The sequence below is a fragment of the Brachyhypopomus gauderio genome, chromosome 5, assembly GCF_052324685.1.
Source record: "Brachyhypopomus gauderio isolate BG-103 chromosome 5, BGAUD_0.2, whole genome shotgun sequence".
NCBI lineage: Eukaryota > Metazoa > Chordata > Actinopteri > Gymnotiformes > Hypopomidae > Brachyhypopomus > Brachyhypopomus gauderio.
Genome location: NC_135215.1, coordinates 29,132,434 through 29,148,560, shown reverse-complemented (window position 1 = coordinate 29,148,560; position 16,127 = coordinate 29,132,434). Strand labels below are relative to the sequence as shown.

The window sequence follows — 16,127 nt, the reverse complement described above, 5'->3', positions numbered from 1 at the left end:
CTCTGTGCAGGCACCTGGCTTTCTCCTCAACAAATTCATTAAACTATGTACTTGTTATCAAAATAACGCATATGATCTACAGTTTTTCCATGGCTTGAGTCCTGCGGCACCGTTTACAGCCCTCCAGCAGTGTGTAGCTGCTCACACCTGACCCACGGATGCAGCGTTGATGCCTCTTCCAGCAGCAGTCAGGAACGCCACCGTGAGCATGTGAGGGACCGAGGACGCTTGATCCTTACGTTCCTCAGTAGAGAACTCCAGGACTCCGTGTACGATCCACCGGTTCGAGCTGTTGCTAGTAGTACTTGCAGTTAGCAAGTGAGACATTTCATGGACTAACTTGCAGCACGAGATGGCATCCTACAGCACTACTGTGTACAAAGGTACCGAACTGGTCAGAGCGAGTTGTTTTACTGCCAGGGTGTGTGTGTGTGCAGGGCTAGGGGCTTGATGTCATACACCTGTTAGCCCTGGGAGTGACTGAAATACCCGACCTCAGACAATCAGTGGGGTCGACATCATGACCACTGGAAGTAAACTCTGTAGGGCTTAGCCAGGTAGACTTGCTTGAGGTCTTCAACTCCAACAGTAAAAAATCAGTGATTGAGTGAGAAAGAAATACTCCAATCTGCTACAAAGGTCATTTTATTATCATCTTAAATAATATTGAAATAAAGAGGCTATTATGATCCACAGAAAAAAAAAAAAAAAAAAAAAAGACATGCTTTGTGACTTAAAATGTGTGTGTGTGTGTATAATATATATATATATATTATACAGCAGAAATCTATCCAGGGTGAAGAAAACCTCACATGAAGATATTAAATTTGTGGGGCTTCGTGGTTATCAGGGGACAGCATTGAGAGCTCGACTGTGTGGTTTCCTCAGTGTTCAGACTAGAGAACTGGATTTATATCCAAATGGGCAGTGATCAGTGTGCTGAAATGGGCCCAAATCCAACTTCAAAAATTAAAATGTTGCATCTTTTTTTTTCCTTATAAAAACTTTTCAAAAAACGAGAACCTGGATACATTTCTACTTTTCCAAAATGAACAACCCTATTAAAAAAGACGAGGGAAAAAAAGATTAAACACACAAAGAAGAAAGAAAGAAAAAACAACTATCATTATAATCACCTCCTTTGGTAAAAACTGTAATAAACTGTCTTGCATGTTTTCTGTTTTCCATACGTGTAGTAACTTTAGCCATCTCTTCCTAAAGTCCACAGTAAGCCTGTTAAGTTTCACTAGCACAACAACACAGGTCTCTGTCATAAAAAAGGTCTGGCAATATATACAATTTATTTACAAATAATGAACTGTGTTCTGTCTGTGTGTGTGTATGTGTGGACAGTTCATTGTTAATGATAGGTGTTGGAGTGTATATGTGTGTGTGTGTGTGTGTGTACTAGCTGGTGTATTGGCATTGGGCTTTGCCAGCAACTTTGTAAGGCTTATAGCCAGGGCGGTCAGCACAAACTGTGGTCATGTCACATCCTGCCTTTCAAAACATATACAATTATACAGCGTGTGAGCCCAGGGAAGCCCAGTCATTCTTCAGCCGTAAAGCAGCAGTGCTATCTGTCCTACACTCCACAGTACTGCGGGAGACTGCGGGACACAGGTCAAAGATCATTATTGCTGTCTCTTCTTCTGAAGATTACCTTTTTTGCGCTTTTAAATAAAAAGATTGTACTCTTAGAGTTTAATTGTGACATATTGGACATTATAATGGGAAATTACTTGAGCTTATTTCATCAATGCCGCCCTTTGTGTTTCCAATACTTTGGCTGGATGTGTGCGTGTATGTATATATACATATATACACACATACATACACACACACACACACACACACACACATATGTATATATGTGTATATACATATACACACACACACACACACACGTATATATATCTGCAAAGTTAAGTGCACTTATCCCAAAACAAGATATTAAACTTTAGTTTGCTGCTACAGTTCTGTTCTTGTTCTTTTCCAACATGTTACACTAGAAGCTCCAGTAGTGGCCAAGGGCCATGGAAGCCCCCGCTGGCAATAAGGAAACGTCACATTCTCCCCTCACTGTACAGCACCATGACCTGTACATACAGTAATACATTAATGCCTGTGAACCTGCCCCGTCAGACCTCTGTGCTCTTGCTGCACCAGCCCAGGTCCCCGGCCCATCTGTGCTCGGCGCCGCTCTGGTGTGGCGGCCGTTTCTAGAGCGGTTCGGCCGCGTGAGCGGAGCCTGCCGTCTCGGCGGACTGCGTTCTCCTCCCGTGGTTTGGCACTGAGGGGAGCGCGGGCGTGTACGCAGCTAAAAACGCTGCTTAAAAAGAAACCGAAAACGAGGCCTAAGCCAGCCGCCACTGGCGGGACGCTGAAGGCCCCGGCGCTCGCGTTGTGCTGTCGTCCTTAGAAAGGTGTTGATAGGTCCTCCTCCTCCTCCTGCCCCGCCCACTGTTCACGCCCACCTCCTGGAAACCGAGCGGCCCCTCCCCCCTGCCCCACCCGCCGCCCGAGGTCACGGCGTCTTGTAGCCGCTGCCATAGGTGACTCTGTACTTGTTGATGCCCCTGTAGTGGAGGGTCTCGCGGTGGCAGGCGGTGGTGCAGGGCACCAAGCCCTCACGCCCCTCTCCCATCAGCCACCTGCTGCTGTCGGCCGCCATGTCTCTGGTGACGTGCTGCTTCACCCAGCCGTCCACCCAGGCCTGGAAACGCTGGTGCAGACGAGTGCTGACCCGCTCGTGGGACTGGCAGAGACACACACACACACACACACACACACACACACAAAAAAAAGGAATATGAAAACTCAAAAGTTAGCGTGGGCGGTACAACATGGCACCAACAGAGCCTGTTTTAATCGTTTAAGGCGTTTCACACGGCTAGCGACAGCTGCTTTACCCCAACTGAGTGGCAGGTGGGAAGGCAAAGCAACGTGGGTGGAGCCAGCAGGGGGCGCCAGCAGGAACAGCCTCCCGTGGCTCCAGGAGAAACCAAGACCAGACTCCCTTCCAGCCGACAGCGTCTCCGCAAGACGAGCACTCACTTTCAACACGTAGCCCACGGTTTTAGAACAAGCGCAGTCCGTGCTTAGCTGCCGCGGTTACTACGATTACCATCCGACAGACGCATACGCTTCGTCAGCCGCGGAGTGAAAAGCCGTCGACGCACCAGGTTCTCCCGTCTAGTTTCCCGGGCCCCCCTAAAAGGCGCCCCCTGCTGGAGCGGAGAGGCGCGGTTACCTGGTGGGCGCGCTGCAGCGCGGTGCGTCTGTACATGTAGTCCTCGGACTTGAACACGTACACCATCTTGTAGGAGTTGAGCTTGAACATGCACTCCATCTTCATGCTGTCGGAGACGTCCTTCTTGGCGCCCTCCTTGGCCTCCTTCCCCCGCTGCTCCCGCCCACGCTGGCACTTCCTGATCCGCCGCAGGTTCCTGCAGGCGACGAGTGAGGGCAAAGGTCAGATCGGAGCAGGGGGCGGGGCTCTGGGCGAGGCGGTCTTATTTTCACGAGCGCCCAGCCAATAGCCTCACCTCTACGAGCCTCACCGGACGGAGCTAATCAAGCCATCAAATCAAAACATTTAAGACACATCGTGCTCGGGGTTGAAACGGGTCACTGGATGGTGTTTATGAGCAGTGAAAAAACATGAGTGCGAATTTAGAATTCGTTTGCGAGACTTATGTGGAGCAGCGGCGTTGATGTCGTTTTTACCTCGGCAGAAAAACAGGCTTCTGGGCCAAATGTTCCCTTAGCTCCGGAGAGGTCACATCAGCACTGAGGTATCGGCCCACGTAATCCGACCAGCGCTGGACACACACAGACAGTACCGTGAACATGCGTGTAGCTCACGACGAAACAATCACAAAACACGGGTCGAACAAAGCAGCCACGAGAGCGTTTGTAATTAGAGTAAACACGCAGGCGGCCGGCGGGAGCGGCGCTAACGGCCCCTAACGCACCTCGGCCTCCGCCGGCTCGTCAGAGTTCTCCTCCTCCGTGTCCAGAAGCTCGATGGTGAGCTGCACAGTCCCGCGACTCTTAATGAACATCAACTGTACAAGGGAAATGGACACAAATCAACGCAGATAACAGGCTGATAAAGGAGAACGCGACGGAAAACGAGTAACGTCCTGCCGGCGGGTCGGGTCAGCGGATGAGCGTGGCCGTACCTTGAAGCAGTTCTCGTCGGAGAGGAGCTGCTCCGCTTTGCGCTGGTAGGTGCTCTCTGGCGCCGCCCTGGAGGCCTGCGTGGAGAGCGTGCCCCCCGTAGCAGCGCTGCTGCTCTCAGACAGGTACAGGTCCGTCACCTGCACGCAGATCTCGTCGCTCACTATGTGCTGCAGCTGTAGGGACGAGAGGAGTCGGGCTTTACACCAGCCCCAGCGCTCAAGACGCCGAGAGGTTCTGTTTGGCCAGAGCCTTTCTGCCTTTCTAAACAATGGCCGACGAGGAAAAAGGCTCAAAAGAACCATGACTGGCCCTGGATGCTTTTAGTAAATCCATTTCTACCACAGTCAAAAGGGAAGAAAGGGCTTTTCTTCCAGAGCGTTATCAGTGCTACCTCCCACAGCAGGTGATAAAGCCCTGCCAAATTGTTAGTGGAAAGAAGCCAACAGTGTGTTACACTCTGTCAGGGAGTTTAAAAAAGACCAAGGTTGTTCTCAGACAGGGCAAACAGCTGGAGGTCAGAGCGACCCGTATAATCACGACACACCGGCAGCCTTTTAAACTCTGAACGGGCACGAAACGCGCAGTCTGTCTGGATCGTCCCGCCACGGCACCGACCTGCCTGACGATGCTCTGGACCAGCTTGTCCATGGTGAAGGCCGTGTAGGCGTGGATGGTGAACATCTCCCTCAGCTGGTCCTCGTACTGGGTCGCCTCCATGTTCCCGTCCAGCAGGTTGCGCACCATCTCCAGGAAGGCCGAGTAGTAGTCTTCAACGTCGATGTCCACTGGGAGAGGGAGAGGGAGAGGGAGAGAGAGAGAGAGAGGTGAGTAGAGTAGTTTGACTCCTTAAAAGGCAAATACATGAAGCTAAACTTCAGTCAGAGGAGGATTAATGCCCGTTCTGCTTATCTGATCCCAACTCAGGGTTTACATTTATATGGATTAAGGTCAGAACCTATCCACTGATCCACAATCAGCTTCCTCTGAATCTCCCCAGTCCCGAGGCCAAGGAGCGCCCGAAGCCCCGCCCCCTTCTACTCACTGGGCTCCTTCAGACGCAGCTGCACGGCGGGGTTGTCATTCTTGTCCCGCTTGAGGCCGAGCACCTCCCGCTCCCAGTCGCGCTCCCTCAGGTCCTCCTCGATCTGCCGCTCGGCCTGCGTGTACAGGCGCAGTAGACGCGAGCACAGCGTGTGGTGCAGCCGCAGGAAGATGTACCAGTTGTTGTTGACGTAGAACAGGTTGTAGGCCTCGTCGCACGCCCGCAGCTTCTGGGCCGCCGAGCCGCCGAACAGAAGCTTGGACCTGGCCGGGCTGGTCCCGACCCCGGCCGCCACGCCGTTGGGCTTCTTGGAGCCGCCTTCGTCCAGCTCGACGTCCTCGTCCTCCTCCTCCTCCTCCTCGGCGTCCGACAGCGCCCCCCGCTGGGCGAACAGCATGTCGGGGATGAAGTGGTAGACGATCTGCTTGATCTTGTACTTGTCCTCTTTGTGGATGCTGGTCTGGCGTTTGACGTGGTGGATGATGAGGGCGGCCGCGTCCTCCAGGATCTGCCGGTCCTCGTAGGTGACGGTGAGGTGGGGGCCGCTGGGGGGGGCGCCGCTCTCCTCCGACGCCTGCTCCTGCCGCTGCACAAACGTTACAGGAAACGTTACACGGCCAGTATTTCCACGTTCACCTCGCATCATTACGTAATTGAACCAGAACACAAGACATTAGTCTGCTGGCCACACTCGGGTGGGGGGGGGTTCACGTGCCAGACAGACCGCCAGCACACGGACGTGGCGGAGAGTCGTACCTCATCGTAGATGCTCTCGATCTCGTTCAGGAGGGTCTTGGAGCGCAGCACCTTGGTGTCATTCTGCTTGAAGTTGATGCCCTGGTGGTCCAAGGACTTCAGGTAATACTTCTCATTCTGCTCCCGCCAGATCTTATTGAAACCACGCTGGGCTTCCCGCCACTCCTCCTCCTTTAGCTTTAACCTAACACACACACACACACACACACACACACACACACTTTATAATTCCCCACTGTAACTATATACAAGTTTCATCATAATTGCACAAGCACAATATATTGACTTTGCAAAGACAAGTCCATGTATATCTTACACGGGGAGACACAAAACAAAACATGACGACCTGCTGACTTCTTGTAGCTCACAGGTAGAGCGAGGTGCTAATAACAGCACCGCGGTCATGGGGTCAGTTCCCAGGGAGCACGTGTGCCTTCTACTGATAAACGCACTAAAGTCTCTCTGAATAAGATCATCTGCCAAGTGCTGGAAACACACAGATAATGTGAATGTTCTGCTTAACAGGAGCTAGCTGGGAGTTTTGACAGAACCGCAGTGTCGTTCTGATTCTGCTTGGCTGACAACGGTGCCAGTGCACTGGACCTGCAGACCACACCACGGTGCGTGTACGCTTGCCACGTCACACAAGAACCAGCTGGACACATTCTCCACACGCACCTCTTCAGGACGATGGGGACGGAGACGGCGGGATTCTTCTTCAGCCCGTCGATGATGTCGGGGGCCTTGTCTCCGTATATCCTCTGGACGGCCTTGCAGTGGACGACCTCGGAGCTGCCGCCCAGCGTGTTGTCCAGTCGGAACTTGGCCTGCTCCTCGGCGGACATGCGCGAGAGCTTCTTCTGGACGGTCTCCAGCGCGCGGATGGTGGCCAGGTTGGTCTCCAGAACCACGTCCAGCTGTGCGCATCAGAAAGGGGGACATGCTTACAGAGGCTGCACGTGCGGGACTTGGCCCTTAAACGTTCGACGGCTTTGCTAGAGCCATTTATGGTTGAGTGCGTGTTAAGAGCAGAGTTGGTGCCCGTTGGTGTTCTGGGACGGTCACACGTTGTGGTGGGCGTGAAGAAGGTCTTGGGCAGCTCACCTCGAAGCGCTCGTCCTCACACCTGTAGATGTGCTCCTCATACTGCGTTTTCTTAGAGCTGACAAAAGTGGAGTCCTCTGACCAGGAAGGGAACGACACCCACGTGTCATTCAGCACCTGGCCAACAGGTGGGGCCAGAATTATTAGTGCAAAGATCACAGATTATGGCTTTTTCATTACATTTTAAGAGACTCAAAACCTTTTTAGGCTAAGATGTGTGTGTAATACACAAAGATGGGACACCGCTCATCTGAGACCACTTCAGTGTTCATTAGGATGAATAAACACATCTCCTCACCTCTTTGCAGAGCGGGGTTCTCCCAGTGCATTTGGGCTGCTGGTAGCTCTTGGGCAGGGCTCTGTAACTGAAGCCCAACCTCTTGCACGAGGAGTAGTCTATCTCCATAGCAATGCCCTCTGTTGCCCTCTCTTTGGGGTAGCTCTCTAGGTGGGACATCTCCTTGTAGCCCAGAAAATTCTTAAACCAGTTGAATAACTCTGGGAACTTCCTGAAGAGGCAATGACGTGTGGAAGTCAAAACAAGGCTAAAAAGATCTTTAAATGAACAATAATAATAATAAAAAAGAACTTTTTTACTGCTCAAATTTATATTTGCTAGTGCCACCTTCTTCTGAGCGACACCTTATCCACAAGAGGCCAATTGTTTTGGAGTAAGCATGCACAAGCTAGGTACGCTTTGGAAGGGAACTTGTCTTGGCAAAGCGTCTATCAGGCTCTTCAGGACAGGCAGGTGATGTGTGATGTAGTGCCACAGATTCTCCGGGACTGAACACAAGACCCACACCACTCCCATTCGCCTCTCTGAGCCACTACATACGCAGCCTGGACCGCGTCCGATGTTCACTTCTGTTTCGGACCCCTTCTGGGTGCTAACTAGGCCTCATGTGACCCCGCCCCCACAACATTTCTCTTTCAGTCACTAAGCTGCACCCTCTTCGGAGTAACTGTAAGCCTGCAACTTCTCCCCAGACTCCACTTGCTCCCACACAGGGCTCAGATGAACAGCTCTTTCCAGTGTCTGTGTGGTGTAAGGCAGCCCCCACTTCTTGATTACAAAGTGTACACTACGAAACCGTCAGGGAAAAGATATCTTTAGAAGATGTAATTTTGTACCCAGTTACTGATTTTGGTATTTTTATGACTTCTGTGGTTTATTTTCTAGCTTTTATGCACACAACAATGATGTTGAGTTTTCATCTAAACATGTGGGACATACCATCTACATTAGAAACCAATAATGTTCAAGTAAACGTGTCCTTATCGAGGAAAAGCTCGTCATTTGTGTCAGTGTGACTCTTCCAGATTATTGGGGTTCATATACTTAGAGAAGTAGCAGGTTTCAGTTTCAATGACTTTTTTCTAAATGTCTGGCAAACATTTATGGCACTGTAGCATCTATATCACTATGATTAGGGTATAGAGCCGGGGTACTCAAATGGAAATGATGAGGGGACACTTTTTTTTTTGTTCAATGACTGAAGTTATATCAATGTTATATGGCCCGTGGGCCACTATTTGAGTACGGGGTGTATAGAGGATGACAAGGTCAATATTAAATATATATATTTTTAAAGACTATGAAAGAACTGGTTAAAAACAACAACAACAACAACAACAACAACGTGTGAACACACACCCCAAGAACGGCAGCACCAGTTGCACCAGCTCAGCACGTGATATCACTTCCTGGTTAAAGATGACCAGACAGCGGAGGAAGTTGTCGTAGGCCTCAGGACTTCGCAAAGCTTTCCGCACCTACGGATCAGAACACAAGGCACGAAACTTACAGAAACCCCCAACGTGATGCACACAGTGTAGTGCGGTGACGATTTAATCCTCACGCTCACCTTCTCAAAGAACAGGGACTCTGTGCCGACTCCATGTTTGCTGGCCTCTGCCACAGAGGAGTCCTTTAGATTCAGTAATTTGGGCTTTTTCTGGAAGGCAAGCAGCGGTCAGATGAGAAAAACCAAACATTCCAGTACAGCCGTCCGTGTCTAACAATACGAGCCTCTTTTCAACTCCTCCTAAGAAGACTACACTACGTTTCAAATAAGGAATGGAGTCGGAACAAGTACGATCCAGGGCTTCTGTAAAAATGAAGGAATGTTGTAGTTTAAACTCATGCTTGACAGACTGCGCTATTACTTTCACAGGTGGGGTGGTAGCAGTAGCCGAGTGTCTGCGGATCTGGCAGCCATTTTGATTGGGCCTCTGTTTGTTGTTCAGTTGTGGCTTTTTGACCGTGCTTCCATGGTCGTTCTGGACGGACTCCGCCTTCTCTGCCGTCGTCTTGCCCAGCAGCTAGTAGGTGAGCACAGGGGAGAAGTAGTGAGCAAACAGGGACTTCTACAAACTGCCATGCACTTTACGGACTCTTAGAACTACACAGATGCGATGGCCGTCTCAGGTTCAGTATCAGAACGAGATATTTGAAAATGGATTCTGGAACTGTGTGAGCTGGATGGATTTGTGAGGTATAGGCACACATCTCACCACAGAGCTGTTAGCATCTGGCAGGAACTGGCCGAACTCCGACAGCAGGTCCTCCTGATTCTTGAAGAGCCGTGCAACCTGGGCATATACCTCCTGCTCGGTCAGGGCCGGGGTGTAGTTCCCCCCCGCCTCCTTAGCGTTACGCTGCTCCTTCTATGAAAGGAAAGAATACAACGAAGGAGGAGGAGAAACAAAAGCATTGACTCTTCTTTGTCCTTTTAGAGAGCACTCTTAGCAGCTCCACTCCTTCACATCGCTGCTCCAGTTAAGGACTTCTGGGTACAGGCCAGACTAAACCAGTGTCACCCGGAATGACCTCTCCCGTCTTGCCAGTTCAAAGATGTGTCAAGTGTGAAACCAACAAAAGAAAGCTTCTCCCAAATATTGGAGAATGGCCAAATTGAAACAAAATCTTCACGGGAGACCTGCTTCAGTTGGAAAACACCTTGCTTGAGAGCGAGCTACATCTGGAAGTCACCTTAAGAGCTCCAACGCCAGCAGAGACTCCGTTCGGATGCTGTGGCGTAAAAGCCGAGTTGATCCAGAGCAGCAGCCGGCTACGCGTTCTTATGAGGTCACGGACACTTCCCTTTGAGCACCCACCTGATACGTGTGCAGGATCTCCAGGAAGGCTTTGTAGATATCTGGCTGGCCTTGGAAGCGGTTCTTGATCTTGTTGACATAGTTGATGGCGTGATTGAACTCCACAGGCTGGTTGTTCTGCAGGGGGGGGGCGTTGGGGGTGGTGCTGACGGGGGTGTGGGGCTGTGGCGGGGGGGAACGGGGCGAGGCGGAGGCCGGGATGGACGGATTGGGCTGACTGCTAGGGGTCAGCGCTGGAGACTGCAGTGGCTAAGCAGGAAGAAGACAGAACAGTTCACAAACTCTAGTGCGATACGGTGGGGTAACCAGATCGTAAAGCAGTTAATACCAATTTAAATTGTTAACAAGCATGGGGCCAATATTAAGTGTTCTCTTGCTCAAGGCTAAATACTTCTCCAAAAACAAGCAGCCCCGAACGGAGGGAAAAATGTCGAACACACACCTGTGCACAACAAGGGGCAGCAGCAGGCGGACTCACCTTGCTCTTCTGTGAGGGCTGCGTCAGGGGGGGACCCGCTGTGCTGGACGCCGAAGCAGCCAGTTGGCTCTGGTGCTGCGGTGGGGTTGCTGGAGGGATGTTCTGCACCGATATGCCGTGAGGCGTGATATGGTGGATCTGACCCGGCGTGGTAACGTTCACCAGGTCGTTGGTCTGCACCTCGATTTTATAGCCCGGCGGCAGGAAGGTGTTGAAGCCCATGATGAGGTCCGGGTGACCCTTGAAGAGCTGAGACACGCGGCTGATCACTCCCGGCGTGTCAATACTACAGAACAAGACAAAACGATTCATTAATACAGAAACACTGGCCACCCCAAAAAGACACATTATTAAGACAATTTGATTTGCACAAAAGTAGATTTCTAAGCGTAGCTAATAATTTATTAAGGTAACAGCAATAATAAGATGATGGAAAACTCGCCTCACCTCTGAGACTTAAACTCTTTCATAATGTCCAAAAAGTCATTGTAAACTTGTGGTTGACTTCCAAACTGCAGTTTCACTTGGTCCAGATAGGACAGAGCATCCTCCACCTAAAAGTGAAAAAACAGCAAAGGATTTTCTATGATTTTTCAGAAAAACACACCTGTCGCTTCAAAATAAACACTTACAAACACTGTACATCTGGGAGAGAAGCCTAAATAAAAAATACAAATTTAAAACAAAAAAAAAAAAAAAAAACCAAATACTAATAAAAGTGAATATGAAGATGTGTTTTTATTCTTGACCTCTCACCTTGAGCCGCTGGAACTGCTGCTGTCCCTGTGCAGAGGCGGTGGGGTTTGGTGGGTGGGCGTGGCCTTGGATGAGGGCAGGGCCGTGAGGCTGCACACCAGGGCCGTGGTGATGGGAGGTGCCATGAACAGTGGTGCTTTGAGCGTGCCCATGTCCCCCAGTGCTCTGTGGCACAGTGGGAACCTACAGGAAGAAAAATCACAACACAAAATAAACCACCCGAACCGAGTTAATTTAATTTAGAGTGAGTGTGTGAGTGGTGGAGAGGTTCCTCCACCTGGTAGCCCTGGGACACGGGGTACTGGATGCCTGTGGCCGGCTGCGTGCTGTCGGCCACGGCCTCGTACACAGTGGGCGCTGGGGCCAGGACTCTGTGCTGGAAGCCCTCGGTGCTTCCTGGGAGTCGACGCTGCTGCGTCGCAAAGACTGCTTCCTGATCCTCCAGACGGCGCTTCATTCTGAACTCATAGTCAGGGGCTCTATGACCTGTGACATGGGTGGGCAGACAACAATCACACTTACTCCTCAACCGGCTGACTTGATCAGGGGCTTATTTCGATGTTTTATACTTTTAGAAATTAGACATGTTCTTCATTTAAAGACTAGAACTGTGACAATATGTGCTTCTTCAGGACTTGATAAAAACCGAGCTGAAAAACTGACAGCTGTCAGAATGTCATTTACAGTGGTGCACCATTTGCAATTAATCAATACTTGTAATAAGATATGAACACAACAACGTCCAATACATGTAACAGACATAAAAGATTAAACTCAAGCATATATTAAAATGTCACACCCGTTAAACAAAACAACTAAACACAAATGAAAAAAACAGGCCACAACAAAAACATGGTCAGCCGTTCCCCAGCATGAGACAAAAGGCACGCAATCTCACAATTGCAAACAGCTCAACCATAATCTGACACGTTCTTCGGCTGTCTCCAGCGAGGAAGCCCGGGCGTTCAGGGGAGATGTTGGTGAGGGACGCGCCAGGCATGCTGCAAAACTACGTGTGACGTCATCGCAGCGATGCTGCACAACAACGTATGACGTCATCGTAGCGATGCTGGCTTGTACACACGCCACGAGACGCCAGCAGTGAATAAAAACATGCATGTACGCCGAAGACTGTCCTTATCGCTACGAGAGACAAGTTTTTTGGGGGGGATCCGTGTTCGCATCTGTTTCAATAACTAAATCAATCATATAGCGATGTAATCATATGTGAACACAGTTGCGGCGGGTTAATCGTGCGGGGTGAAGGACGCAGTCAGCATCAGTAGCAGCAGAACTATCCGACACAGCCTGCAAGCCAACAAAGTGGCGGACCAAGCTGCATGGCCGGTTGGCTGCATAAATGGATATCGGAGAAGCATGTTTGTTCCACGTTTAAGAACCTGACCTCGTTCAGCAGCGACGTAGTAATCGATTAAAGCCCAAACCCTCAGCCACACACACAGATCACCACGGAGTGTCTCAGCCACGCACACAGATCACCACGGAGTGTCTCAGCCACGCACACAGATCACCACGGAGTGTCTCAGCCACGCACACAGATCACCACGGAGTGTCTCAGCCACGCACACAGATCACCACGGAGTGTCTCAGCCACACGGGCCACGGGATTGTGTTTGGTTTTGCATGTACGATTTACTGTTTGAAAATGTTTGACTGCGAGGGTAAAACGAAGCCGCCGCGCTAATACAATAAATCCCAACAATTCGTCTCGGCATGCGGCACACATCGAGACTGAAAACAAAACGTAGTCGTTGTTTTATTATTATTATGATTTTGAGCGGAGAGTTCCCGCGAGCCCGTCCCCTCCCCCTCCGAGCGGAGGCCGCGGCTGAAGCACCGAGCTCGCCTGCCGCCCGCCCCGACAAAACCGCTCACCGAAGTAGCAGCGCGGCAGCTACAGCTACCAAAACATTAGCCACGCAGAGAGCTCCGGCGCGAAAACGCGGAGTCACGGGGGAGGTTTAACGGTCCGGTCGGCGGCAATCACACACGAACGCGGGGGGGTTTGGCCTCAAAAGGCGGCGGGTACGCGGCGGAGTGCGCGGCGCTGGCGGGCAGGTGTCTTCTCACTCCCCCCGGCTAGCCGCGCTAAGCTAACACCAGCAGCAGCAGCGCGAGCTCTACGGCGCACGGGCGGAGGAAAAAGTAAGAAAGCGGAAAAACAAGCGAAATCAAAGCCGTGTTTACGGGGGGGGGGAGGTGAAATAAGAGCGGAGTCGGTGTTCGCTGGACTCCACCGAGCCGGGCTGCACCGTCGCCGACCCGGCTGTCAGCGGCGGGGGAGAAAGTGGCGGCGACCGTTGAGATTTGTCCAACTTACCGGAGCAGCTACACTCGCCTCCCGGCCCAGCTGGTCGAGCTGGTGGTGCTGACCGCGAATTCGTGGGGAAAAATCGTTATCAACCTAAAAAAATTTCAATGCTAAAATCCCGAACGTCAGGCGGGCACGTCACGGATAAAACGGTTAAAGTATTTTCAGTTAAATATATATTTTTTAAAATGCAAGAGAGGAAAAAAACGCTGTGCTGAAAACAACCCAGTTGGTTTCTTTGTCGAGAGGCGTGTCTCAGAGGTGTTTCCCTAAGGCCCGCCTCCCGCGGACGCTATTGGTTCCTGCTAGAGGGACGCCAAGGGGGCAGCCGTTCTGATTGGGCGTTTCGAAAATCACTCTTACGACCAAACGTCTCGGGGGTCGATCCCTCGCCCGCCACTCACTCCCTTCACACACGTACACAGTTCGAAAGGAAGGGAAGATTAGATTAGACACCACAACCGTGTACAGTAAATCGTACGTTTTTGATTTTTTAAACCGTCGCGTACACTGCCCTTTACAAGCTGCTCGCACATTTCGCTTGATTACATTTAATCCGCGATCGTAGCTAGCTCAAACACTGAAATCACACATACACAGTGCTGGATCCAAAGCTTGCTCGGTTGCTAGGTTTCCAGGGAGCACATTTTACCATCAAATCCAAAGAAACGGTTCGCAGAAGCACTCAGATCCGAGTGACCCCTAACGTTGCGCTATGTGCTCGTTTTTTTGCATGCATTGCGTATTTAAACAAACGAAAACAAACCCGAGCGCTTTAAAGAGAGTATCCGATATAATTAGTTTCAATGCAACTTCCTGAGGTTACTACACCACGTGACCCGTCCAGGCGATGTTTAGCTGCCACAGACGTCATATATATCGTTTAGCGTTACGCGCCGGCCTTTTTTTGTCTTGTCCAATCAGATTACGTTATGTTTTAATCAACGCCCCAAAAGGCGGAACGGCTAAAAACGAAGCCCCGCCCACGAGAGGCGGAGTTAAACACTTGCCCGGGATTCCTCGCCTCGAAACGACCAACAATTCACAGTCAGTTTCGAGCGAGCCCGACGACCATGTTTGCGAGCGCAGCTCCGTCTGAAACTGGCGTGTGGATTTAAATCTCAGACTCAGATCTAAACTACGGTTCAGCTTAAACTGCTTCGAGTAAAAATGATCATTTACAACCGCGCTAGACAAAACAAAAAAACAACAACAAAAAACCCCAGACTTGAGCAACGAATACTGAACACGCAGTCCCAACACTGGGACGGTTATCGTCACAAAAGTTGTCGTCCAAATGTATTTTTTTCCGGAATCTAGTTCAGTTTGGAGTGAGAATAACTCCAGGCAGAAGGGAGGGAGGATCGCTGGTGTGTGGGGTGTTTTTGTGGGGATCCAGTCTGTAATACGCCACGCATTTCTCTCGCTACACCGTCCCGCACTTCCCATTGAACAATAGATCCTGAAACGCAGGAGATCCACATCGTGTGTGTTCGGCACGGACGTCTCGATCAACACATGCACTCAACACCCAGCCACACCAAACTAGACATGGAGCTGGACGAATTAGTACCTTTTTAAACGACATGTCCTTACATCGGTCCCAAAGTCAAAATGGGCACTAAAATCTGTGATCGTAAACATGGACACAGCTTTGCGACGACATGTGGCGTCGGAGACCCAAAGACCTGAATCTGCACCAAATGTCCAACAAATCAAGTGATCGATTCTTTGTTTACTTCGATTTTCGAGGGGAAAATGTCTAAGCCGTTGGCCACAACAACTCCCTCCCCCTACTGTTAACTATCAGCCCGCACACGGAGTACAGTAGGTGTGCAGGATTTATGTGCAGCACTTGGAGGAAAAGCGAGTTAAAACAACACACGATCGGCACGTTTGGCAATAAGCAGCATTTTCCCAATATGACAGCACGTTAGTGTTGACTAAGCTTGCCCTCTCAGCCCCTTCATTTGTCATTATCGAGCAAACACCCACAAATCGTACGCCGAGACGAACACAAAAGAGGGACTCCGTCTCAAAGCTATCAACTACTATCAACTACAAACACTCTTTCAAACTGTAATGATATATTTTTGTTTTCTTTTACCAGCTGTTACATACCTAGGAAAAAGAAGAGCCTCTTACTCCGGATTCGTGTTTGTAACAAAATAGTTGGTCACGCCCCTCTCCTCTCTCATTGGCCTACGCGAGTTTTTACGTCACTACAATTTGAATATGACCCGCCAAATACCAACTATACAGCAGTATTCATCCTGGGACTAATGGGGAATACATTCGATCATGGGATTTATAGATTAAAAAACTTCAGAACGACGAATGTACTGCTGGAG

The 16,127-nt window shown here is 50.4% G+C and overlaps 1 protein-coding gene across 5 annotated transcripts; it reads right to left on the bottom strand.

Moving 5' to 3' along the window:
- Positions 1-930: 930 nt before the first annotated feature.
- Positions 931-15,950, bottom strand: sin3aa (SIN3 transcription regulator family member Aa). Of its 5 annotated transcripts, none has more exons than XM_077006919.1 (21): positions 15,898-15,950; positions 11,722-11,930; positions 11,445-11,627; positions 11,136-11,242; positions 10,689-10,974; positions 10,211-10,459; positions 9,608-9,760; positions 9,260-9,415; positions 8,959-9,048; positions 8,748-8,866; positions 7,389-7,599; positions 7,091-7,207; positions 6,665-6,903; positions 5,987-6,170; positions 5,231-5,816; positions 4,804-4,973; positions 4,188-4,361; positions 3,978-4,070; positions 3,730-3,824; positions 3,254-3,449; positions 931-2,758 (listed from the first exon to the last, which is right to left on the bottom strand). In XM_077006919.1, exons 2-21 carry the CDS (start codon positions 11,899-11,901, stop codon positions 2,528-2,530), a joined length of 3,819 nt encoding a protein of 1,272 aa, XP_076863034.1. In that variant the 5' UTR covers positions 11,902-11,930; positions 15,898-15,950; the 3' UTR covers positions 931-2,527. The 5 variants fall into 5 exon arrangements, with proteins under 5 accessions (XP_076863034.1, XP_076863037.1, XP_076863032.1 ...); XM_077006922.1 differs by lacking the exon at positions 15,898-15,950 and adding an exon at positions 14,373-14,616; XM_077006917.1 differs by lacking the exon at positions 15,898-15,950 and adding an exon at positions 13,786-14,038.
- Between the last annotated feature and the right edge of the window lie 177 nt (positions 15,951-16,127).

Coding starts and splice junctions, on each gene's coding strand:
- sin3aa (XM_077006919.1), bottom strand. CDS start 11,901: ATGAAGCGCCGTCTGGAGGATCAGGAAGCAGTCTTTGCGACGCAGCAG. Junction 7,208..7,388: donor GAACCCCGCTCTGCAAAGAG/GTGAGGAGATGT, acceptor CCTGTTGGCCAG/GTGCTGAATGACACGTGGGT. Junction 4,071..4,187: donor CCGACGAGAACTGCTTCAAG/GTACGGCCACGC, acceptor TCCCTTGTACAG/TTGATGTTCATTAAGAGTCG.